The following is a 25,351-nucleotide window of genomic DNA, read 5'->3' as shown; positions in this document are numbered from 1 at the left end:
CTGCAGTTGCTAGTTTGCCCAAGGGGGATCAGAGGGAACGAACTCCTTGCCAGCCCTGCTATGACTTTGGCTTAGAGATAAGACTGGGGCTGAAAAAATCAAACCTATTAAGTACTGCTAGCTACACCTGCAGCTGCTCCATGTTTTGTATAGAGGACAACCTCACAAAGATCTTGCAGGAGTAAAGCAAAGCAAGTGTCCTCATCACCCCAGAAGACTTTCCAAATCTAGAATCAGGGCCAATGTTTCAACTGACACCAAAGAGGCACACATTGAGGGTACCTGATCAAACAAAATATCTGTTCAATGAGATACTCAGCTGTGAAGATTCTTGATGGCCTTGGTTTCAAAGCATTTAAGCATAGTCCTAGCTTCAGGCATGTTGAAGCTGACTTTGCTGAACTGGAAAGAGGTCACTTGCTGAAAGTACTTTTTGTGGTGTTAAGACTGTGACAGACTTCCCCTGCTGCTGTACTCTGAGAAATGTCTAGGTGAGCTGCTGAAATGCTTTGATCTGAGCAAAGTTGTATCAGGCAGCCAAACAGCCAGGTTCCTAAGCAGAGTCCCAAAGTTTTGTAGAAGCCCATAAACACAGCCCTGGAGCAAGTAAAAGCCGACAGTTAATATTTAGCAGTAGGACTTTGATTTTAAGAAAAGTTATCCTATGTAAGTGTTATGCGCTGCAGAATTAGGCTGCTTTCAGATTTTATTTTATTATTATTATTATTGCTAGCAGATAATGCTGCAGGGAAATGGAATGTGTGTTGGGAAACAGAACAGGAGTCTGATTCAGTTAGATGTATGCTGAAGTACATATGGAAAACTCAGCTGGCTTCAAAACTGGGTAATCTACTGAGTTATAATCCACTCCTGTTAAAAATGGAGTAGCACGAAGAGCAGTTCTGAAATCTAGCTTTGAAAAGCTCTTGTGGTAATATCTTCTTAGGTTCAAAACTGAACACAAAGACAGTGAAAGGACTCCAGAAGGCATAATGGCTTCTAGGTTAATCATTAAAGTAAAGAATTACAGCAGCAAAAACATTTGCAGGAATCCAATAGATGCTCTACACTTAAAACACACAACATAAACTCAGTTTTGAGGACTGGATGCATATTACATATCCTTTTCTCCTATAACACCCACAAAAGTATGATTATTTTATTATTCATATAACTAGGATTTTAGAAGAGAACTAGATGATACCAAGCAAAACCAAAACAACCCCAAAGTCATACTGAACATGGCAATTAATATTGGAAGACTACAGTCGGAAGAATCTGAATCAAGTGTAACTCGTGTTCCTTGCAAATCTATTTCCTGCAGCACATGAATGCTGAGGTTCAGCATCTCACAGGTGATGAGATGCTGTAGAATCAGCAGTTGGTGTAGAGATGAGAACCCTGTAGGACTGTGTGTATTGGCAGGATGAAGTATGCACCTTTGAGGACAAGAGACTTCAAGAAAAAGTGCCATCTGTGTGACAGTGCACGCACCTGTACTTGAAAACAAAACAAACTGAGGAAGAAGACAAAGAAAATGCAACCCCTGGTTGGTGCAGAATGGATCCCATACACACAGGTGGGTCAGTGTGAAATCAGAATCAGTGAGTTTCTAAACTGAGATATTGCTGACCCCAGTCAGGATGCAGCCCCATTTAGCATCCTCTTTCCCTGAACTGTAACCCTTAAAGCTAGAAGGCTGCCTGTTCATTTCCTTTTTCAACTTTAGCTTTTTTTGTTGCTGTTTGTTAGCTTCAAATCAACATCAGTCTTATAAACCCTTTTGTTCACCTTATTATTTGTTACTATTTCCTACATAGATCTTGTATCTGGTATGAGAGAAACAAGGCTAGGATGGATACAGAGCCTGTTTCCAAGTCCCTGCTTCTGGTATCGCTGCATGGTCTATGCCTAGTCCGTAACTCAAAATGCCTAAGTCATGGCTGGAGAAGAATCAAAGCCTAAGAGTTTGTTACTTGCCAAGAATAACAGTCCCTTTTACTTGCTCTCTCACTGTATTTTCTGTACCGTGTCTTACACTCTGAAGGGAAGGAGTAGACAAGCACCTTGCTAGCCAGCTTTGAGTTTCTTCTATAGTCAAAGGAATATGGGTTTAAACCTCAAGCTAAGGAAGATGTTGAACAGAGTTCTACTTTTCAGGTGAGCAGCTATTAAGCTGTCTTACAAAGTATGATTATCACCAAAAGTACCGCCTCTTCTGGCTCTGTTTTCAAAGAAAAAAAGTAAACCTCATCAGACTACACAGACAGTCTGATCTCTGGCAGACAAATACAGGAAAGGATTTAAGCTATGAACCCAGGTCTTGCAGACATGCTTTTATTACAGCTGCAGTCGGTGTCATTTCCCGACAAGTATGTTCTGAGAGATGCTTCCTGTTTTCATTTTTCCAAGTAGCTGCCTTTGGTATCTCCTTACCTCTAACAGGTACGCTTGCTCTGGTATCAAATTCCCCCTATTCACAAGACATAGGGCATAGGCTCCCACTTGCTAAACCCTGATGCACCCAAGTGTATTTGGGAATCTGAAAACCCCAAACTTGATTGTGTTGGTGTAGAGTAAGACCGCCTCAGTGGACTTCATAAGGGAATGCTCTAGCATAGAAAGAACTGGCCTTTAGGATTGCACCATGTTCTCCTTCCCCCTGCCAGGAGGTGGAATATCAACAACCTTTTAGGGCAGACTTACTCTTGCAGATGACAACAGGGATTTCCTATGGAGCACCATCGCATTTCAGAGTGAGGGACACAAAACTAGAGGGACTCTCCTGTTTTCCTCACAACGCACTTCGCAATGCTTGGCTCTATTTATAAAATTTCTCAAGAGTGAAATGTAAGTATCACATTTTATCATAGAAAATAAAACATTCCACGTTCTGTCTGAATTGGAGATGCTCAGTTGCAAAACTACAGTTTTAGACCTTACAGTTAACATACACAGCAATATTCAGCACGGAGTACTGGAGAACTGGAAAGACATAAATGAGAGCTGATTTTCCAACTTATCTGTGAAATCATTTGCATCCAGTTGCATAAGGACCCATCTTACAGTTGCCACTGGGATAAGCACTGTCCAAAGGCAAAGCAAAATGAGGATTTCTGTCCCAAAGAGCTTACAAAGTAAATTCAGTATTTCAAGGATTGCTCAAGAACTGAGGCAGACGTGTAAGACTTCTACAATATCTTCACATTTGGAAAAAATAAACTTGTGCTATTTTCAGTGCTGAGCAAAACCAGAGCTTTCACCCTTCAGAACAAGCTCCGGAAGCATAGCGCCTCTTCGATGAGGGGATGTGGCTGGGGACTCCTGCTGCAGCAAGCGCAGCTAACAAGCAAATACATTTTCAGGAAAGACTGTGTGCATTTTATGTTACTAAATAAGGTACATTGCCAGACATTTGTTTCAAAAAATGGAAAAAGGGAAAAACACTCTGCCTAACTAAGGTTGTTTTCATTTAAGGAAAAGCATGTAGTTAAGTCTATTAATATTCAGGTCAGTTCTCATGCACCCACCATGACCTCACTGCTTTCTTGACTCAGCAGAAAAAGGAGTTTATGAAAAAACATGAAAACATGTTTTTTCTTTTTTCTTTTTTCTTTTCTTTTTACTTTTTTTTTTTTAAAGCCGCTATTACTTAAACCTGAGCAAGTACTTTTAGAACTGTTTCGCACTCTCTCATGTTTCCCCACTCAAATACTGAAACTGCACATTCCTACTTTTGTAAAGACAAAAAAAAAGCCCCCAAACAACCAGACAATTACGTTGACATTAGGTATAAAGAGATTTAAATTCTTCCTTCTGGAGACATACCCAGAATTAAATCAACCATCAAACAGGAGTATGGGAAGTAATTCTGATTCTATCAGTGTTAGTGCAGATGTAATTTTTTTATAATTCTTTCCTACAAAATGGATCTGGAGTTAAAAATGTGCAATCTTGATTTACTCTTCCCTGCATATGACTCATAACTTGAAATATTACTGACCAGAAAACTTTACTTAAAGCTGATCAATCCAGACCCCTGAAGGCTCTGAATATGTATAAAATATTTTGAAATAATGCACATGCAAGCTGTTCTGAAACACTTGCTGCCTACTGGAATTTCCAGGTATATGATCTAGACTTCTGGTTTTATGAAAAACGTGTCTCAAGTGTTCTGTGGAAGAGTAGTTCTACAAAGCAGGTACTACAAAGGACTTCCATATGAGCAACAAAAAATCACTTTTACATGAACAAAGCTGGGATGGATGTGTTAGATCTCTACAGAGCTGCGCATGGTATCCAACTCAGTGAAATGTGTGTGACCACCCACAGTAAAGGTAACTGTCACATTCTACTATGTGACAGGGAAATTTGATAAATGATACAAATAATGGATATGACAGAAGAAGTAACTAGAGGCAGAGTAGGAAGCCTGGGAGCTTTAGGCAATCCCTCTGTGGCCTGATATGTAGAGGGGTTCTGTTTGTTTTTAGCCTCTGCATCTTCAATCTCTTTGTAAGTGCATCGCCACCTTCTGATCAGGCAGTAGGAAATGCTATGCTGAGGTTATGTCGTGCTAGGCTGAGGTTACTGATGTCATTATGGAGGGCAGTACGTGAGTATCACGAGTTGAATGTATATTGTTAAAAATACTAGGCATCATTTTCACCTTCTGGTGGAGCAATACATACCACTATGCACACCTTCAAACTTCACTCATGCTCTACAACAAAAATTACATGAAGCATCCGGCCTTCCTCGTCAAGGTGAAATATTGACACTATCAGTGCAATCACAACTGATTTTTTTTGTTCCATATTATGCATACTAAGATACATTTTTAGAGGTGAAAAGTACTTTGCGTGATGTTTTTCATTTAAATTACTAATTATGTATTTATCATAGAATACCCCAAGATGGAAGGGACCCACAAGAATTATGGAGTCCAACTCTTGGGCCCCCAAAGGACCACCCAAAACTCAGACCATGTGTCTTGAGAGCTTTGTCCAAATGCTCCCTGAACTCTGGCAGCTCAGTGCTGTGCCCACTGCCCTGGGGAGCCTGTACCAGTGCCCGACCACCCTCTGGGTGCAGAACCTTTCCCTAACACCCAGCCTGACCTCCCCTGTCCCAGCTCCATGCCGTTCCCTCGGGTCCTGTCGCTGTCCCCAGAGAGCAGAGCTCAGCGCCTGCCCCTCCGCTCCCCTCGTGAGGGAGCTGCAGGCCGCCATGAGGCCTGCCCTCGGCCTGCTCTGCTCTGGGCTGAACAAACCCAGGGACCTCAGCTGCTCCTCATTCATCTTGCCCCATAGGCCCTTCACCATCTTTGTAGCCCTCCTTTGGACACTAACAGTTAGTTTTATATTTTTCTTACACTCTGGCACCCAAACCTGCTTGAGGTGAGTCCGCACAGCTGAGCAGGACAATCCCTTCCCTCGACCGGCTGGCAGTGCTGTGCTTGATGCACCCCAGGGTACAGCTGGCCCTTTTGGCTGCCAGGTCACACTGCTGGCGCACATTCAGCTTGTTTATATGAAGAAATGCTTTAAACTCAATGAGTAGATAATAGTAAATAACAAGCAAGTGATACTTGCTCTTGTTTTGGGTCTAAAGTAAAAAAAAAGAGGAGATGGGGGTACAGTGTTTATTCTGTTATTAAGATCAAATGTTTTATGTCTTTTTTCCTTTTTCTTTTTCAAGTCTCCTCTCAGTATTTAAATCACGTGAGACTGTATCTACTGTAGATCCTTGTTAGAAGTGACAGATCCACAAATATTTTAGCCTTTGATCTCCAGAACTAGTCTTCTGAGATGAAAGTGCTTCATTTCCCAGGCTTCCAAAAATAGTCTTTAGATCAGATTGTAAGATTGGGGTAACACTCAGCTATCATTTTAAATATTTCAGAATGTCTGGAAAGAAAATATATAGACAATATATTCAATTACATCACCAAAAATTGGGGAGGAGGAGGTGCTACTTAAAATTGGGAGCTTTTCCTTAGAAGTTTTGATATAAAGAAACAAATCTCCAACCTCTTAGAATCCCTCAGAATACATTCTATACTACTGGGTAATATTGGTTGGATCAGACGATCTTGGAGGTCTTTTCCAATCTTAATGATTCTATGACTCTGCAAAGATGAGCTACTTTTTAGAAACATCCTTATTTAACATGCTACGATGATATGCTTTATAGCACTCAATATATGTGCTGTGTTAAAATTCTAAGATAAACAAATCCTACTTGTGGAGGGAAATTAGCCCTATGAAGAAGGCTGTATTTCCAGGAGTATCACCAAGTTAGAAGTGTATTTTGTTCTTTGTGTACATACTTCTTAACTGTGATAAGATTGGGTAAGATTTACATGAATAAACTCAAACTCATGAACTTAAACAATCCCTTTAATATAAGAAACATATCCAACTTTCAAATACAAATTGGAACCAACTAACAAAAAAAAAACTCAAAACAACTGTCAGAATGCCAAGAAGAGCTTATGCAAAACAGTGCACATTTATTCGAGGTATTGTATCCACAAAAAAATAAAACAATGTTTACCTAGCAAGGCAAAAGCAGTTAGGTGGCATGTACTGTGTAAATGGATGTAAACAGTGTAAAAGTTCAGAATGTTAATAACAACCAATTAAAAAAATAGGTTATGAAAACTGGCAGAACCCAGTATATTAACGAAAAAGAAGCCAGAGGCATGCAAAATATTATTTGTTAAAATACATTCATCCATGTGGCTAAGTGGAAGTCACAAGCTAGTGAGACGGATTTAGAAATACAGTTTTATTTAGTTATTTTCTTTAGATTGATTGTCATTCAGTTTTCCACTGAAGTGGAAGGATTGATGAAAAGCTTGTACAACCCACTGCTAAATGAATTTCTGAAGACTCCAAATAGGTGTCACAAGAGACTTTTTCTTTTCTAGGTAACTGTGTTTTTAAGGTTTAGCATGATATACAATCTCACTCGAATGCTACAAGCAAACGGTGCACAATCTTTTACCATTTTGAAAGGTGAGAGCTTGGAGACCAGTTGCTCCAGATGGAATTGAAAGATTATCATGTTTTTTCTCGCAAGAGCAGTGACAAACTCCAGGGGAAATCTGGTAAGCCACTTAACGTTTTTATTTCAAACACAGAATATATTGGCAACCAAGATATATTAGCGGAATCTGAATTGTGACCTGCAGTGCATGTGCTTTTCAGAAAAATCAAGTTTTGTTTCAGATACGCATCAGGAGCCTAAATAGTGCGAGGCTTTTCACACTGAAGCAATTGTACCAATGCCATCCATCCACCTTAGACACACTTACAGGTCTTTCTTGTCTTCTGCTTCGCTTGAACTGTCCTGAAAACAGAGAGATTAAAAATTATGTTTTATGTTGGCAAAATCAGGAACTGTTGACTCCAGATATCCCATTTTGCCCCCTTGTACTGAACCTGTTTGTTCACTTCAAAAAGCTGCAGTCCCATCAATACTCCCCCCATAATACGCGTGCTTCAGATCCTAATACATTAACGGCCATGCAGCCTACTGCTCTCTGTTCGTGTTACAGTTGAACTGTGCAGCGAACTAAGCAAAAGGTTTTCTTCTAACAACTCCTAGGGATAAACCAGTTGAATGCGCTGGGTGCTCAGTACCTTCTGTACTTTCAGTCAGAGGTAAACGGAAAAAAACTTGAGGATGTGTATCACGGACTACGAGGCCGTTGGCAATGCAGCAGCAGCACTACTGTGGCTCATTGCACTAGGAAGCATAAAGATAGGACACAGATGGTGGTCTCAGCTTCAGAACACAGAGGCCAACTGAACAGTCTCTATAGAAGGACAGGATGAGGCCAGGAAATCAGTAAGCAGCTTTACACACCGCAAGATGATAACCACCTCAGATTTGCCTGTTTGTCTGTTTTTTAACACACAGCCAAACCGCCCTTCTTGAGAAGTGGTCACCAGAATGTTAACATCATTGATGTATTTTATCCCAAGGCCACTACTTGTAAACAGACTAACATTCATGTTTACTGACAGATTTCAATCAAAACTGACAGGCTGAGGCAGATGTTAGGCATGCAACATACAATCACCTCTCAGACAAGAAGAACAAGCAGGGCTCCCAGTTTTACCACAAGTAATTACTGTACATAGTATGAGTATTCTAGCTATGCACATATGCAAACCCAATCAAACTGCTAATTCTGCTTTAGTTCGTGGTTTTTTGTATTCCGTACTTCAGTTGAATTTTTATACTAGCCTGTTTTTAGCCTAGGCATTTTTTTTCCTTCTTGCATATTAACAGTATTGCAACATTTATAACCTAGTGTTGCAAAAGCATGTTTAGAGAGCAAACAAAATAAAATGGCACCTATGAGCTATGTATATACCACACACACTATTGCTATCATTTTCTCAGAAGCTTCTGTTTGATCTGAATCTTAACTCCCAAGCGACAGCCAAAAAGTGTCTGCTGATGACCTGAAGTGCAAAGAAGAAAATGCTAATAGCTTTGCCATCCAGTTCTTACAAGACAAAGTTTTACTATTTTGATGAAGTTTAAGGAGTGCTGCCCGTTGTAACTTTATGCTGTACTAAAGATTTTGGCAAATTCCTCGCATCATAAACACCTAACAAGCAGATTTTTGCTGGTACAATTTCAGAATGTTGCGTTCATACAGGGAGCCAGAACCACCTACCTGAAGCCGTTCATATTCTTTCATCAGACGGTCATATTCTTTTTTAAGGCCTTCAGACTGCTTTTTAACAGCTGTCACTTCATTATTTGCCTTGAAAAGAGCTGTAAAAAAATCAGAATTTGTGTTATTACTTGTATTCCTGCAGTTCCTCAGAGCCCTGATTATATATTAGGGCTCCATTGCACTCGACGGCCCTTCCTCACAAAAAGCTGAAATGTAAAATGGAGCATCACGGACACAGAAAGAGACAAGGAGGATAGGGAAAGGAATGACTTGTATTCAAGAACAGCAACACAACGAACAGGAAAGCGTTATATGTAAAGCAAGGGCAAGACCAGTAAACTTTTGACTGAGGTAAGAAATGAGTGAGACTACAGTCTTTTGTCATATTGCGGGAGACAACTCCAGAAAAATAAAACTCTACAACCCCCAGAGCAAAACTGTCAGACATCTTAAAAGGAAGACAGTATTCAAACACTGCACAGGATTTTAGCAAAGTAACCGAGGCTGTCTATCAAATGGGGGTAGGAGGGATATAGGGATATAATACATTATGACAGGAGCACTGACCCCCCTTTTTGCCCTACTGTCTGTTTTACCACGCATGAGTTCATTCGCTAGAACCGGTGCTTTATGGATGAGAAGGCAAAAACGGTGGTGGTGGGACAGACAACCATAACAGGCTCCTCCTGTGAGGAAAAAGTACTTATTTTTCTACTCCCTACTTCAGCAGTAATAAATCAAGAACAAGTATACATTGCAGGTCTATGCTGCAGTGCGAAGTACCAGGAATCCACAGGGGCTAATTTACAATGCGAGGTAAATCAGCATAAAGTTTCATAAAATCATTACTCCTAACCTGTTATGTGAGCATTCAGTAAGGTCACTTAGACATCATTACATACCTATGCTATAAGTATCTCACATATCTGTATATGTTTTTCTGCTGTAACAGCACAGGCATATCCAAAAACTTGACTTACTCATGCAGAGGAACATGGCTAATGACCTATAGGGCTGCCTCACATAGCAGATGTTTCTTTCTATTTGTACCACTGAGATCTGTGTTTTTAAATATGGCTATTTTCCCTGTTCCAACAATGTGGATGATCCTTTGTGAGCTGCCTGAGGCAGACTGCTCTTTCCCAGAGACCTCCCAGACACTCAAGAACTGCAGCACTTCTGTAAGAGAGCCTGCTCTCAAAACCTGAGGATCTAGATGTGCTTTCTGTTAAGCACCGAGCTACAAGCACTCTCGTCTGAACCGTATTTCACTTTGGGAGCTTACTCCTGATCCCTAGTTCCTGGGACATCAGGACACAGATCTTGAAAACTTTCCTGCATGCACAGAGGAAAATTCCCTCCTCATTCCCTGTTTTAATTAATTAAATTGGATGTTTAGATTGAAAATAATTTTGAAAAAAATCTCATTTTAAAAACCTTTAAGTGTTTTTCCAGTAATATGACTTTCAACTTGCCTGAAATTCTGATTTACTGACGTTAATTACATTTAAGCCTATTGACTCCATGGTGGTCAAAAAATCATTCTGTACCTTCCCATTCTTTCTTTCACTTCACTTCGCAGAGTTATCTTTTCAACGCAATCTTGACAGCATCAGTGCAAACATCTTTTTCTAAAAGTCTGGGTATTTGGATAACTATGATTTCCACATGTCTGGCAAGTAAAACCGCACTGCATTTACTCTTTCTGATCCTCTCTCTACTCTTGCTACTGTTTAAAATATGGATAGTAAAATTTGGAAATAACTGTAAAGCCAACCTGTGACAATTTGATAAGCCTCTGACTGTTAAGCTGTAGGCAAAATTCACATCCATATGCCATTTCACCTCTGCTAAACCTGCCAGTTTTCCAGTTAACTACCGTGAAAATACTGTATTTCTGAAGAAGTCCTAATTGATCTAACGCTATTCAGCTGTTTACCAGCAGCAGCACAGTACATTAGGGGCATCTGAAAACAACTGTATCTTTAAAACATGAACAAAGTATCTGGAGGTATCTGCAAATCAAGAAAGCAAACAACAAGCCAGCACACTGTTTCAATGTTTTGACCAAAACAGATGCGCGACAGAACACCTCAACTAACCCCAGAAGGGGAAAAAGCAAAGAGCAGATTGTCCTTTCCACCTGCCTTGGCTGCGGATTAGAAAAATCGGCCTCGCTCCTGCTGGGGCCACACAATAAAAAAAAAGTGTCACATTTTTGACCACATGAATTCTGCAGCACGCCAGGATGTCTTCTTGTCAAGCAACAGAGACTCTCCAGACGTCACTGCTCAACTGTTTTGCCACGACACGAACACTGCCCTACAGCCAAATCAATTGTACAGGTATATTGTTTGTCATATGGATCGCATCAAACGAACACTGCTCCAGCATAAACCAGAAAATAGTTCTTGTACACAACACAGTCGGTTATTGCTTCCAGCTTCCATCTGGCCTGTTGTTTTGCCTCAAAGGAGACAGAGCAGCTGGACTGGCGGCAAGCAAAACCCAAGAGCTGATTGTTCCTACCAAGTAAATGCATGAGCAGGCATGAGGTGAGAGACACTGCTTCTATGTTAATGCAGCTAATTAGAAAAAAAAGTCATTAAGTTCCAGAACTGGAATGCACAGACTACTTTGGGTTGGAAGGGACCTTAGAGACCGTCTAGTTCCAACCCCCTGCCATGGGCAGGGACACCTCCCACCAGACCACGTTGCCCAAAGCCCCATCCAGCCTGGCCTTGAACACCTCCAGGGATGGGGCATCCACAGCTTCTCTGGGCAGCCTGTGCCAGGGCCTCACCACCCTCACAGTAAAGAATTTCTTCCTTTAAGTGGAAATTGAATGCCTGCTCTTTGTAATGCCAAAAAAACCCCATGGGCTTCTGAGGCTTAAAACTCAATTCTGAAAGAATTCTTCCTAATGTCTAATCTAAGTCTCCCCTTTTTAGTTTAAAGCCAATTCTGCATGTCGTACAGAGTCCCTCCCCACAGCTTTCCTGTAGGCCCCCTTTAGGCACTGGAAGGATGCTCTAAGGTCTCTCCCAGAGCCTTCTCTTCTCCAGGCTGAACAAGCCCAACTCCCTCAACCTGTCTTCATAGGAGAGGTGCTCCAGCCCTCTGATCATCCTTCTGGGTCTCCTCTGGGATCGTTCTAATATATTCAGGTCCTTCTTGTGCTGAGTGCAGCCTCAGTACCGTAAAAGGTAGAACATCTTTTTCCATTATTTCCCTTTCCCTTTGAAGAAATTGAAAAAAAATCCTTAGGGCAGTTTAATATCAGAAGACATTTATGGAAACCTATCCTGTTACACTTAAATGTGTGATTGGAGGTCCATAAAATGATACAACATGTACAGTCAGGGAAAGATAGAGGACTTGTCCTTCCCTTACCACATTCTCTGTATCTTGTTCCAGGATAAAGAGTTTACTTCAGAGATCAGACTCCTCTGAAGTCCAGTCCTACAGCCCAGTAGCTGCACTATTTCTGTTACCTTCTAATTTTAAGAAGTATGGAGAAACAACAAGAGTAGAACAAAATGAAACAACAGCAACAGAAGCAGCCTCCACCCCCCTTCTTCGGGCCTTCTCCTGCACAGCCACTAGTCCTGGTCTGACTGAACTACTTGACTTACAGTGCTCACCACTAAGGAAATTTGGCATGGTCTGGAATTTAAAATTAGTGTTGCTCACAATACAAGTCAAAAACTCATATGATTTGGAGTAGTTTAAGACTACAGAAGATCTCTCTCTTTTGAGAATATTCATGTTGAGGAAGAGCTAGACACATTTCAGAATTTAGGCACAGGTGAGACAGGATTTGTCAACAAATCTTTGGGAACACAGCTCCAGTCAAGTAGTTCCAGATCAATTCTGAATTCTCCCTTGAAGATATAATGATCAGATAAACACAAAATGAGAGAAGGCAGAGCCAAAAAAATTACACCAAGTGATTTCAAGTACCTCTGACAACCTCAAATGCAACATCACTACAAAGTGACATTACAGCAGATGATGTAAATGCCCTTGTATAAACAAAACCATGCTTGCTATATGCAGTACCATCCCTCTGAGACAACAAAAAATGAATATAAGCTTTTCTTGCATGTGACATTGTGCAACGGCGCCCACCACAGTTATGATCTCAGTTAAAAAGGTTAAGAAAGATGGACTTTGGTTTCTAAACCTCCCCCTGTCACTGGCTCAATAACACGAGACCACGGTCAATTCATTCCCCTGTCTCATGCCTCCTATTCCCAGCTTACAAAAGAAAGCTGATAAAGGGTGATACTTTGTTTGTTTGATTTTAAGAACTGGAGTGTTTCAGCAGAGCTCAAGGTCAATACAGTTTTCATGTGTGTGTCACTAGCCTGCCTAGCAGCACAAAAGCCCAGCTGAATTGTCACTGGTGGCAACAGTTCTAGGAAATGTATTCACAAGGTCTCTGGTAATCGCTTCTATCTTTCCAACACCCAGTAATCTTAGCGTTTAGGGGAAAGCTGTATATCTGTACATGCACGCTTTCTAGAACAGTCAACAGTTTAAAAACTATTTCTAAACCAGCCCTCCCCACGTCTTGCTGTTCTCTTTACTCCTGTCTCCCTACAGAGCTGTGCAACCATGAAACAAAACCCACCCTTGCTACACATTGTGTACAGCACACAAACCTCACTGAAGGATGCACAGAGTTTCGCCAGAATTTTCTCCTGCCCTCATTGTATGTCTAGGATAAAAATACAGATAAATAAAGAGTATTTTCAGGAAAAAGTCGAACTGAAGTTCAAAGGCACCTAAGTTCCTTTGATAAGTTCGTACAAAGAGTGAAATCCTAACGGCAGAGACATAGACATGTTATCTTTGCATTTCTTCTCCATGTGGCGCCACAGTCTCAGCTCAAAGATGCCATGAAGCCACAGCTCAACAACTGCACGCAGGTGCTGGGGACAACAACGTCTGCTATGCTCCATTAGCCAGAGGTAGAAGCTTTAGGTGCATGTCATTTGCTACGACACACTGTTAGAACAGTAAGGAAGGGGTCAACAAGCCGGCCAGGAGTCCACCAGGAACACCAGTCTGTTCTCTTACAAGACTCGACAGATACTAGCTGTTCTGTATAAATTTCTGTTGTGTAAATAAAGCTGGAGCCTCCACCATACACCAGGACAGCGTCACCAAAAAGATGACCTGAGATAGCAGAAAGTGGAATAGTACAGCCGTGCGGAAGTCTCCCTCCTGCCCAAAAGGTCCCATAGTTACAAAGAGGGATTTCACACAACAGCATTTCCACAGCGCAGGATCTGTGAGGGAGAAAACAAATTTAATGCGCTGGAAGTCCCAGTCCTGCCCTCAACCCGAGGATGGCTGCTTCACCAAACATCTTTTGACTCCGACCTCATCTCCAACTGCAGATGGTTTGTGTTGATGTAGATTTTTGGATAATTTTCAAAGCCATCAAAATGAAACAAAGTAACAAACCACTACTTACATCTATTATACTTGTCACAATTAGCATTTTGGATAAATGAACATTGCAGCAATGCCACATTTCACAGATCAAAAAAACAGTTGTGAATTTGCATGGCAGTTGACTAACACTGCCCAATATCGTACTACCTCTTCTTTCCCCACAAAAATCCCATAGGTCTGATACTGGCAGCCACAGAGAGCCTTTAATTATCTCAGTCAACATTTTGTTAGAAATGCATCTAACGTGCATCAGGAAAAGCATGCTCACCTCTGCATTGCCTGCTCCTAAGATTACTCATACTTATTTTAGATAGTGAGACATTTTCCTTAACTGACAAGTGTATCAATAAAATACCATCTCAGAGGGTTTTTAAAAAAGTCGTGTTATTACATGTCCAGGTATGCTAAAAATGGATTTACGCTCCGAAAGTGCTAGTCACACTGCTGGGTGCCTATAAAGTCCCCAGTATGTGGGTCTGCAATAACGGAGTGAAAAACTAGCCCCCTTTCCTTCACATCCTCAGTAAAGAGAAAGAGGGCCTCAGCAGGGATAGGAAAGTCAAGTCTGAAAGGAAAACAAATTTGGCTGAAATCTTTGCCACTTGTTTCCAACCATTCTTCAGATTTTAATAATTTCACTACTCAGTCTCTTTGTCTTGTACTTTTACTCTTCATCTCTACCTGTCCAGAGCACAGTAAGTGGCAAAATACCTTCTCAGGATTTCACTTATGGTTAACTGAACAAAAATATACGGTAGGTTGCATTTCCTGTAAAAGGTAGAAAGCTGAAGAACTAGAGATGAGTCTCCTGAATGTTTGCAATAGTCACTGTGTACACTGAAATTTCAGTCAGAATTTCAGGAAGAGGAGACACACAGCATTTTCTCTGCCAGAAGTTGTAAAGAGCATTTCAAAACGTTAAAGAAAATTTACCACTCCCCTGAAGTCACAGCACTGCTCTGATACTAAACTGAGTTATTGAGATGCAAAGCAGACATGCTTAGGATGATTCCTAAGCATTGCTCTATTGAGGTACCTCACCTTCTGACATGTAGCCTGCTACAACATAATATATCACCCTCACACCATGTGTAGGTAGGTTTACAAATGTACCAGACCAGTGGATATTTGAAAGTGCTTGGTGAAAAAGATTGCATTTGTTTTTCCAATTCAAGCAGGGCAACAACCAACCAACCAGAAAAAAATAAAATCACAAATTTCTAATTCTTACTGACATAGCAGAAAAAAAAAAACCAGGAAACATTTTTTTATATTAGTTTTGCTTTGTTTCATATCCAGGTTGCATTACCTACACTCTTAATCCCCTCCCCCTCAAGTGTCCCCAAAACTTCAGGGACTGGACTTTGTGGACACAAAGGGAAGGATACATTTTAGTCATGCTCAATGGCATGCAAAAAATTGACAAGCTTGTTTTACCTCTAACAATCCCAGCTTTGATTTTATGTAATTCATTTCTCACACCTAGTGAGCGTGAAACTTGGTATTTACCTGCTCGGTTGCAGAAGTTTCAAAAGAAACAGCAAGTTTAATTCACGTGCAAACTCTAACACTCCATACTGAAGTTGTCTACAGACGTGCTTGGTATCAAGTACTTCCACAGCTTGTTGGCTATCAGTTTGCTCAAAATAAGGTATAAGAATACTTACCAAAAAGAAAAGGTAGACGTATCTCAACACCATTTAGCTGATGATGGTAATTAACACAATCACCGGGTTTTCTGTTTGATGTTTTGGCAACGAGGGGGGTGGCATCAGGAGGAGGGCTATAAATATTTCCTGATTCATTCCTTAAAGAAATCCTCTCCCCCACTTCCCCCCCCTCCCCCCCAACAAAAAGTCTCAAGCACGCCTTAATTTATACATCTTTCTAGTGGACAACAGCCTGCACGGAGAATGCAGCTGAAACAGCATGTGGTAAATCTATTTATTCCTTAGCTCTCTCTAGCACTCCTGACTGAAAAGCTTACATTTTATTAGTGTCACATACCACCAGTTAGTTTAAATAAAACATATGCATTTATGTTTTTCATTGATCTTGTCACTTCAAAGGCTGCTTTCCTTCATTTCTTTAAGAAAACAGCAGGAGAGGGAAAAACCACAATCAAACCTGCCTGGGAACGCGAATTAATGAGACCCTCTATTTAAAGATTCGTGTTGCTTCAAGCCCAGCTGAAAACAGCTGTTCTGCTGCTCTTGCTTGCCTTCCCAGTGGACAATGAAAATGATTTCACGAAATATTTGGTGTTGCTATTTTTGAAGCTTTGTAGCAGTGCCCTGCAATATGAAAGCAGTACTGTTTTGATGAAAACATGCTATCTGGTACCACAAAAATCTGTTTCGTAACAGTCTGAACATCTGATTAATGCTTACAAGGTCACAGATAGTGTTATCTTAAAAACATTAATTTCAGATGAGTAGGTGTTGTACGTAAGCATCACACACCTTGGCAGATCCAAATAGAGCAGATTTTACCTGTTTGGTTCTGTCCTATCTCAACACAGATTGCCAGGAAAGCAGTTTTGACAAGCTAAACCTTAAACACGGAAGCCGCTCACAAGTGCCATGCTATAAATTGCAAGGAATGTTTCCTTGCAGGCTAGAAAGGGATTAAAAAAATAATGCTATCACTTCTGTTGCAAGAGATATATACATTTAGAATACTGGTCAAAGACTTACCTGCTACCTGACCTAACACTTCATACTAAAAAAAACCAAACTGAAAATCACAGAATATCACTAGTTGGAAGGGACCCACAAGGATCAAGTCCAACTCCTGGGTCCCCAAAGGACCACCCAAAAAAGTCAGACCACGTGTCTGAGAGCGTTGTCCAAATGCAAGCAGCCTTTGGACACAGACTTAACCACATACGTCCCCATTTTATACATTGATACTGGCTGCTATACATAACACAGGAGATCAGTCTGATGCCTACAGCAACCTGCAACTGATTCCATATCCTCCAAATGTCACCACTGAACGAATCAACTCAACACCACTTAAACGTGTCAGTTTGATTTGTTAATGACTACCATTACCTAAGGGTGTTCAAATTACACCATACACATTTTTGTAACAAAAACATTTGCTAAAAACCAGGCACGGTGACGACATTGTTCCTGTTCCTAGTCCAATGTCAAGAAACCCCAAACCAAGAGTTCCCGTGAACTGTAGTTAATGCTACATTTAGAATAAAATTTTGACTTCCAGTGTTGAAACAATCTTTTTCATAATTACAAACAAGTCCTAACCAATATTTACCATTTGATGTCTTCTGTAACTCTGATTTCAAGTGTTCAATTTCCTTCTTCAATTTCTCATTAATTACTTTTGCTGACTCTTTATTTCCACTGCTTCCTCGTTCATTCAAGGCCTATTAAAAACCATAGATGCTACAATTAGTTCTGGTTAAATTAGTTGAATATTAATGCCAAACTACCAGAGAATATCAGCCTTGACTTTGCAAGGTGACAAGTTTTATAAAATGCCAATACAACACAGACAGATACTCAGTCGTTCCAGGGATAAAAATTAAAATAATAATAATAAATTGCTCAATTTTATAAGTTGATATCAAGTCCTGTTGTGTATGTATGTGTATATGTGGCATTACCTTCCACATAACAGGACCTGGCATCTCTGTATCAAGCCCACAACTTCTGTTTAGGTTATAAAAGGCTTTTCAAAAAGACATATACTGGGACTTTGTGTGATGTTTATATGCAACTTTTTCTAATAATTAAGTTATCCTGATTTAGATGTCACAAATCCCTCATTTTAGGTTCATAGCTACCTCTTTAATCTTCAGAATACCTCAATATCCTGAATAGATTTCCACTGAAATTCAAGTAAAAACTAAGAAAGGATTCAAGAGTAGCCCTGTAAGCACTGGACACAAGAGCAGTATACTCCCCATACCCTGAAAATGTTGGCACTGCTATACTTATGCATGCTCTTATCATTAAGTCATCAGTAGCAATTGTCTTAAAGTATCATACGTTAAGGATTAGACTCCATAATTAGACCCTTTCCTCATATAACTTCTAGGAGCCAACCAAGCAGTGTCTCTGTTGTGACAAAGGCAAAAATAGTGCTAAATACTTCAGGGGAAAAAGAAAAGAACTGAGAAGAACAGCTGTTAGGTGAACTCACGGTATGGGAGCTTACTAGGAACGAGGAGGAACAGAGGGGAGAGATTACTTCAGGAAGAAAAAGAACAGTTTATAAAAACTGTTAAACAGTCCAAAGAAGGGAGCTGAAGAAAAGTTTCCAGATGCACTGTAACCATAGAGCAGAGATTCTATTTCACTACTGGTAACAAAACTATAGCCAATTTGTTATGAAATAAAGCTAGAGGGGCCTCACATTGCCTTTACTTTCTCAGCTCTTTCTATTAATACAGTTATTTCTATAAACTTTTGTCTTACGTCCAGTGCACTGTAGAACCTTTGAACAGGAGACAGTGCAAAACACTGGAGTAAACTTACAGGATTTATACTTACAGCCAGAGTGCCCTGTGTGCTATTGCTTTTACCTCTCTGACAGCAGAATGAATCACATTTGTATTATGAACACAAATGCAGGGGGCCAAGCCTCAGAGGAACCTAAGCCATAGTATCTCTATGAGGTTATAAAACAAAGATTCTGAACATTTTGCATTTTCAGCACAAAGGAGACCTGGCTACAGCATGCTGATTGTAACTGTGGTTACCATTGCTTTTGCAAATCATAAAATCAAAAATACAAATAGAAACAGACAGGAACGCAGCTTCCAGTTGCTGGCTATCACTTACAAGCAGCTAAGAGAATGTGTTGCTTGGGAAACACGCTTAAGGGTGAATGCCGAACAAAAGGAGGACTTTTGGCCAAATCCCAGCAGGACAGAGAGGAAAAAGCGTAGCAGGATGCAGCAAAGAGACAAGCTCCAAGGCTATGGGTGGGAGTCTGGACTATTTTGTCAAAATACCAGACTCTCAAGATTTTGGGATCATTTCATACCTGGGAAATAGGTAACACACACCTTAGTGATCCTCATTTCATCATACCTTTCAAATATCTGCATTTATTTATTTATTTTTTTAAAAGCCCCTCTAGTACTTTTTGCCCAGAGTTTGTTCCCTTTGTCTGGAAACTTACTACAAAAAAAAAAAAAAAAAACAAGCAAAAAAATGGTGCAGGTAACCATGGACACTGCTCCAGACAGACTGGACAGAAACCTGCACACACCTACAGTGAGTTTTATTTTGACAATGCACCGTATTGAAGAGTGCTGCAAAAGCCTTCATATGCTGGATACCTGCAGCTTGGCTTCTGGTTCATTCTCTTCCAACAGAAGTCAAAGTAACCACCAACAAGAAAAGATTTCATCCATCCAGACCTTTGTTATTTCCCTTCCTGCATAATAGCTTAATTTTATCCGCTCTTCTCCAAAAATAACATGGTTTTGGTCCACTGATGGTGGTTCTTTTAGGTAAGAAATGTTTGGTACTACCCTCATTAATATTACAGCAGTGCCTTACTGAGAAAGGAAGGTTCTAGGGAGTAGGCTGATCCACCATAAAAATACATACAAGAGTACAAAATACAACAAATACAAAAGACCAATTTTACAAGTTAGAAAAAGACATCTCAAGACCAGAGCAAGTCCTGCTTAGAAGAGACAGCCAGCATCAGCACAGCTGTATTGTAGGCTTCTCCATAGTGGACCGCTGTAGCCCTGACCTAAACAACCAGCTGTTTAGTGTAAGAAGAATAAAATTAGAGTGTCCTTCTACTTTACTAAGATTAAATTCAAACAGATATTTTAAGAATTTATTAGTATTTGACAAAATTTGTCCCAGAAAGACAGAACTTCCTCCATGTACTTGTACTGCTTTAGTTTCCTTTGTTAATAAAATGCTCCTGAAATTTGTATTCAGTATTCTGAATTACGTACGGTGAGAAAATTACTCTTCTTTTTTCCATCAGAAAAAGAACAAAGTTTGCTACTGAATTTATCTCCAGATTGTTTTGTACTAACTACTTTCTGCATAAGAAAATGAAAAATGGTAAAAAGATACCTCCTGCAGCCTTTCATTCTCAGCCACGTATTTTTTGGCTGCTTCAGTAGCGTCGTTTACTTGCGTTTCCAGAGCCGCATGAGATGCCATGCTTTTTGCCAACTGAGTAAGAAGGGTAATAGTACGTCTCAATACACTGGTGAAGAAACACAGTGAACAGCACAGTAATTCACAGCACAAATTAAAAACAAAAAACAAAAACAACAACACACAAAACCAACCCCTTTTATCTGTCTTTCAACATTAGATGTGAAAATGAAGACACAAAGCACCTCAAGGGAAACATCCAGACTCCATGATGACAAGTAATAGCAGAGTAAGAGACTGAAAACGTATTTTCATCCAACAAAAATCTGTTTTTTACTTGAAAAGGGAACCCGCCCCTCCTCCCCAAATCCACAGCCATTAGGGGGTTAGACACCTCTTTGCGTAAAGGCCAAAATACTCTTACATAACTTTCTGTTTTAAATATGATGGATCTCTGAATACAACACACAAGCAATAGGTTATAGTAACGAGGATGATTAAAAACAACGACAACAAAAAAATACCGCCCCCTTATAAAAGGCCTTACCAGAATAAAATTAGCAATATTTCATTAACCCTCCTATTAACTCTCAAAGTACTCTGTCAGTACAGTATAAATCAGAACATACACGAACGTCAGCACTCATCCGGCACCTCAAACCTAAGCTTTGCAAATACCTTCCTTGACTTGAACTAGCGATTGCTTCTTTGCATCACTACTTCCATTATTTATTCATCTTGGAGTCTTTCAAAATGGTATGTTACTGAATCAAGGAAAAGCCAAAGCAACACTGAATTAAATTCATTCCTGTTGTATAACTATACAGCTGCTCTTCAAAAAATATATATATTTGAAAATCCACTTTGTTTTTTCATAACTGAAAGTGTATTAACAGACCTTGAAGCTCCCAAGGTGAGCCTTCCACCTGCTTTTTCACTGAAAGCTCATCTTCTGACTGTTCTTAATAAAAAAGTTACTCTATGTCACTGTTTATCCAAGATACAGCAGCCAGAAGACAATAAAACATCATTACTAAAACAGAGTCACAGTATTGCGTAGGTTGGAAAGGACTTCAAGGGGTCATCCTGTCTGAAGTCTGGCTGAAAGCAGAGCGGGCAGAGCAGACTGCTTAGGGCCTTGTTCGGCTGAGTTCCCCCCATCTCCAATGCCAGACATTCCACAGACCTTCGGGGTCCTTCTTCTAGTGCTCGACCACTCTTGACAGTAGAAAACTGCTTTTAATCACAACTTCCCAGGTTTCAGTTTGTGCCTGTTGTGTCCTGATATTCCAGTGTGGATCCACTGAGGAACGTTCACTCCACCTTCTCGACTCCTTCCAACTAGACAGCTGGAGAAAGCAATAGTCTTCCCCTCCACTTCACTTCTTAGGCTGAAGCTGAGCACCTTCAGTACCAGCTTGTATGTCACACGGTTCAGTGCCCAACATTCTTGGTGCCTCTCTGCAGTACTGCAGTATGTCGATGTCTGTTTTACAACGGGGAGTCAAAACCCTACGTGGTCCTGCAGCTGCAGTCCCACAGGCACCAGACGGGGGGAAATAATCATTTCTCTTGGCCTGCTGGCTACACCCTTGCTATTACAGCCCAATAAACGATTGGCTGTCCACGAGGACCCCCAGGTCCTTTTTGGTGAGGCTGCTTTTTACCCTGCCAGTTAGTCCCCAGCCTGTACGCTCTATGGGGTCATTCTATCAGATGCAGGACTTGCCATCTGCCTTTGCTGAACTTCACGAGACTTCTGCCAGCACATTTCTCCAGCCTGTCTAGCTCCAACTGAACAGCAGCGCTGCCCTCCAAGACATCAGCCACTCTGATTTGGACTTTAACAGTCTGCAAGCTTGCTAAGAGCACACTAACTCATCATACAAGTTGTTAATGAGGTCATTAAACAGTATTGGGTCCAGTACCAATCCCAGAGGGACAACAACTGGAACGTACATCACTAATCACCATCCTTTGAGCCTGGAGACCCAGTGAATTTTCCACCCTCTTTTTTTTTTCCCCATCTCCCCAGACCATTTCTCTCCAGTTAGGCTATCAAGATACCAAAACAGATTGTCACAGGCCTTGCTAAAGGCACACAACAGCCACTGCTCTGCCCTTTATCCACACAGCCAGCCATTTCATCACAGAAGGCAACAGGAATGATCAGGCACGTCTGCTCAGTAAACGTGATGGTTTTTCCTAGTCACCATAAGGCCATTTCCAGGGTCATAAAGGTTAAGGAAGATTTGCTCCACAACCTTTCCAAGGACCGAGGTGAGGCCGCTTAGTCTGTGTTCTCTCCTCCTTGAAGACAGGTGAGACACGTGCCTTTTTGCAGTCATCAGAAACCTCCCCTGATCACCAGGATCCTTCAAAGACGACAGAGCACAGCTTCACAGTAACCCTGGCTGTTGCGTGGATTTGTTCTAGGATACTGCACATCCTTCTGCATGTGTTCACTCTAGGATCCTACAGATTTGTGTATGTCCACTTTGCTTAAGTCCTCTCCAGCTGTACCTGCTGCGGGTAACGTTACATTTCTCGCTGACCCTCCTAGAACTGGGAGGCCAGAGAGCAGATGTTATGAGCAAAAAGCAAGGCAACGTGAGGCTGGTAATGAGATACCCAATGCCTCAGTCTTTTCTGTATCCTTTGTCATTCAGTCCCCTGCCTGACTAGCAGTTGGCCCATGTTTCCTTTCCACATTTTCAGCTTTGCACCCACAGCCTCCTTGCTGGCAGGGCTGCACGAGAAGCAGAGAAGTCCTTGATTTAGTGTAAGGACTTTTCTACAACAACATTGCTGTGTTATCAACGTTATTTTTCTCCTAAATCCAAAAGACAGCACCATAACAGCTACTATGACGAAAGTTAACTCTGTCCCAGGCAAACACAGGACACTCTGCAACTGTGCACAAGCTTCTAAAGCCTCTTTTTGTTTCCCGTGCTTTACACATTTGTGTTCAAACACTGAAGATCGGCCTCCAGTTGTTCTGCTTTCACAAGGGATGTATGAGAGCCTTCCTCACTGTGTTGACTTTCTGACACTTCCCAGCTTTTCCCCAAGCCGTCACTTCTCTTGAGAGCACGTTGCTCCCCTGACATACCTAGTTTAAAGCCATTTGCAGTTTCACACTCTTGCCCCACTTCATCAGAGACCCTCTTCCTCTAAGGTCCCATGATCGCAGAAGCCAAAGCCCATACACTAAAATCACCCACACACTAACCCGATGGATGCATCCGCTCCGCTTGAGCCTTTTTCCCCCCTCACTAAAACTGAAATGAACTCCACTTGTGTCCTCCTGTCCCCCTTGCTCCCAGAGCTTTGTAGTCCCTTTTCATACCCAAAGATGCCCAAGTGGATGAGCAGCACTGGTTAACAGTGGGCCGAGCAGACCTTGGCAGTCTCTCCACTTCAGAGACATCAAGTCACGTTAGTGGATGGGCATCTCTGTCCTACCTGGAGGACAGTCTTGGGTAGCAGCTATGACCCTCCTCTTCTCTGTGCAGATACTTGACAGATGGAGACTCAGCTGGCCCTGTTACCTCCCCTGACTGGAGGTCATTTTCCTCATCTGTTCCCAGTGGTCTGCAATTGCTGGACCACAGATGGAGGAGGAGTTTGTTGTATTACCAGAAGTAACAAGCCTCCAGCCTCCCCCATCTTGGGAATTTCCATCTACCCCTTTTTTGGGATTCTCCACTCAGCCACTGTGCTAAAATGAACCAAAAGCGACCCAAGGAATGAACCAGGAACATCCAAGTGCCTATTCACAGGTACAAATAGCCTTAACTTGGTTGGGTGGCGGTAGTAGGATATGACAAGGAAACCTAAGAAATACGTCCCTCCCCTTCTGTCTTCTGATAAACATTGTATCTGTTTAACAGATAAGCAAAACTACTCTACTAAGAAAAGTCATGCTCTAGCCATTATAGTAGGAGTATTTAGTTCTCAATCTTTGTGAAAGGCCAGTAGCCCCCAAAAGACCTTCGGCAGACCTCTGTAAGTGCACAAGTTTTCTCCACAATTATATCTATTATGGGCACCTGACAAGTTTTCTTCCCTGATAGTGGGAATACGGTCCTGGGGGACCAGCTTCTAACTCTAGTCCAGGACACAATCCAGCTACTCCTCACTTGGAGCAGAGATCAAAACACACATTTGTGCACATTTACTTAACCTTTCTGCAGGAAGATGAAGAACATGATACATTCCTATCACCTTTGCACAAGGCTACAGATGACTGTTTTTTTTTTTCCTCCATTTTTCCTGCTCAAGTTTTGTATGAACTTTTCCTTGAAGCTTCTTTATGTACAGCGTCCCTCCTAAGCTCCTCCTTGTAATGATTAACTAAGATAGCCACACATTAGTCCAAGGAGAACAAGTTCATCACAAGTCTCTGTAATTCCAGGCATTTTCTTATTCTGTGTTCCTCTTGCATATCCAGAGGATGTCAAGCAACTCAAAGAACTGCAGAAGAGGGTCAGCATCACCATCAAATGTAGTAAATCTTCTGACCACCATTCCCGTTCCTATTCATTCACGTTATCTGTCCAATTAGTTCATGTGCTCCTTGTCCAGCTGTGAAGATTTGCAGGTTGCCATGGCTACTGGAAAGATTTGCAGATAGTCTTGGCTGCTACTGAGCAGTTCAAACTTGTCCTCTCTGTTACCCTGTGTTACTGGCTGTATTCAAACATCTTGAAAGGGATACCACACTATCACAGCAGGCCAGCTGCCACTAAGTGCTCGATGTGAAATAATATCTGAAACTTCCCTTAGAATATGGAACTTTAAGCTTTAGATGAAATGGTTAAAGTCAGACTCCAGTTTTGCTTCTTAACACATCAGGATGCGATAAAATAATCTTAATATGTTGCAAGCTGGCATTAACAGTGCTTTAGTTTTTGACCTTTTTAATTCGTTTTCCTTGTTCAAAAAAAAAAAAAACAAAACAGGACATATATGTAATGAAAAAAATTAGTACTCCCTGAAGAAGCTTCTCCTGCAAAATGTTTTCTCAAACATTCCAAAAATGTTGCTTTCCATGTGTTGCTCGCATATCCTTCCAATA

General features: G+C 41.1%; 1 protein-coding gene across 4 annotated transcripts in view; it reads right to left on the bottom strand.

The window, feature by feature from the left end:
• Positions 1-6,383: 6,383 nt before the first annotated feature.
• The window catches only part of DUS4L (dihydrouridine synthase 4 like), a 41,166-nt gene continuing 22,198 nt past the window's right edge, over positions 6,384-25,351 (bottom strand). For all 4 annotated transcript variants that reach the window (XM_035549486.2, XM_035549485.1, XM_035549483.2 and 1 more), the window contains 4 exons: positions 20,245-20,380; positions 17,447-17,558; positions 8,699-8,799; positions 6,384-7,356 (listed from right to left, as the gene is read on the bottom strand). In XM_035549486.2, coding sequence (XP_035405379.1) covers positions 7,318-7,356; positions 8,699-8,799; positions 17,447-17,558; positions 20,245-20,380 — 388 coding nt within the window. In that variant the 3' untranslated portion in view covers positions 6,384-7,317. The remainder of the gene's footprint in view (positions 7,357-8,698; positions 8,800-17,446; positions 17,559-20,244; positions 20,381-25,351) is intronic.

This window comes from Cygnus atratus, chromosome 1 (assembly GCF_013377495.2).
Source record: "Cygnus atratus isolate AKBS03 ecotype Queensland, Australia chromosome 1, CAtr_DNAZoo_HiC_assembly, whole genome shotgun sequence".
NCBI classification, from domain to species: Eukaryota; Metazoa; Chordata; class Aves; order Anseriformes; family Anatidae; genus Cygnus; species Cygnus atratus.
Note: the sequence above shows the minus strand (reverse complement) of the source record. Positions and strands in the feature narration are given on the sequence as shown.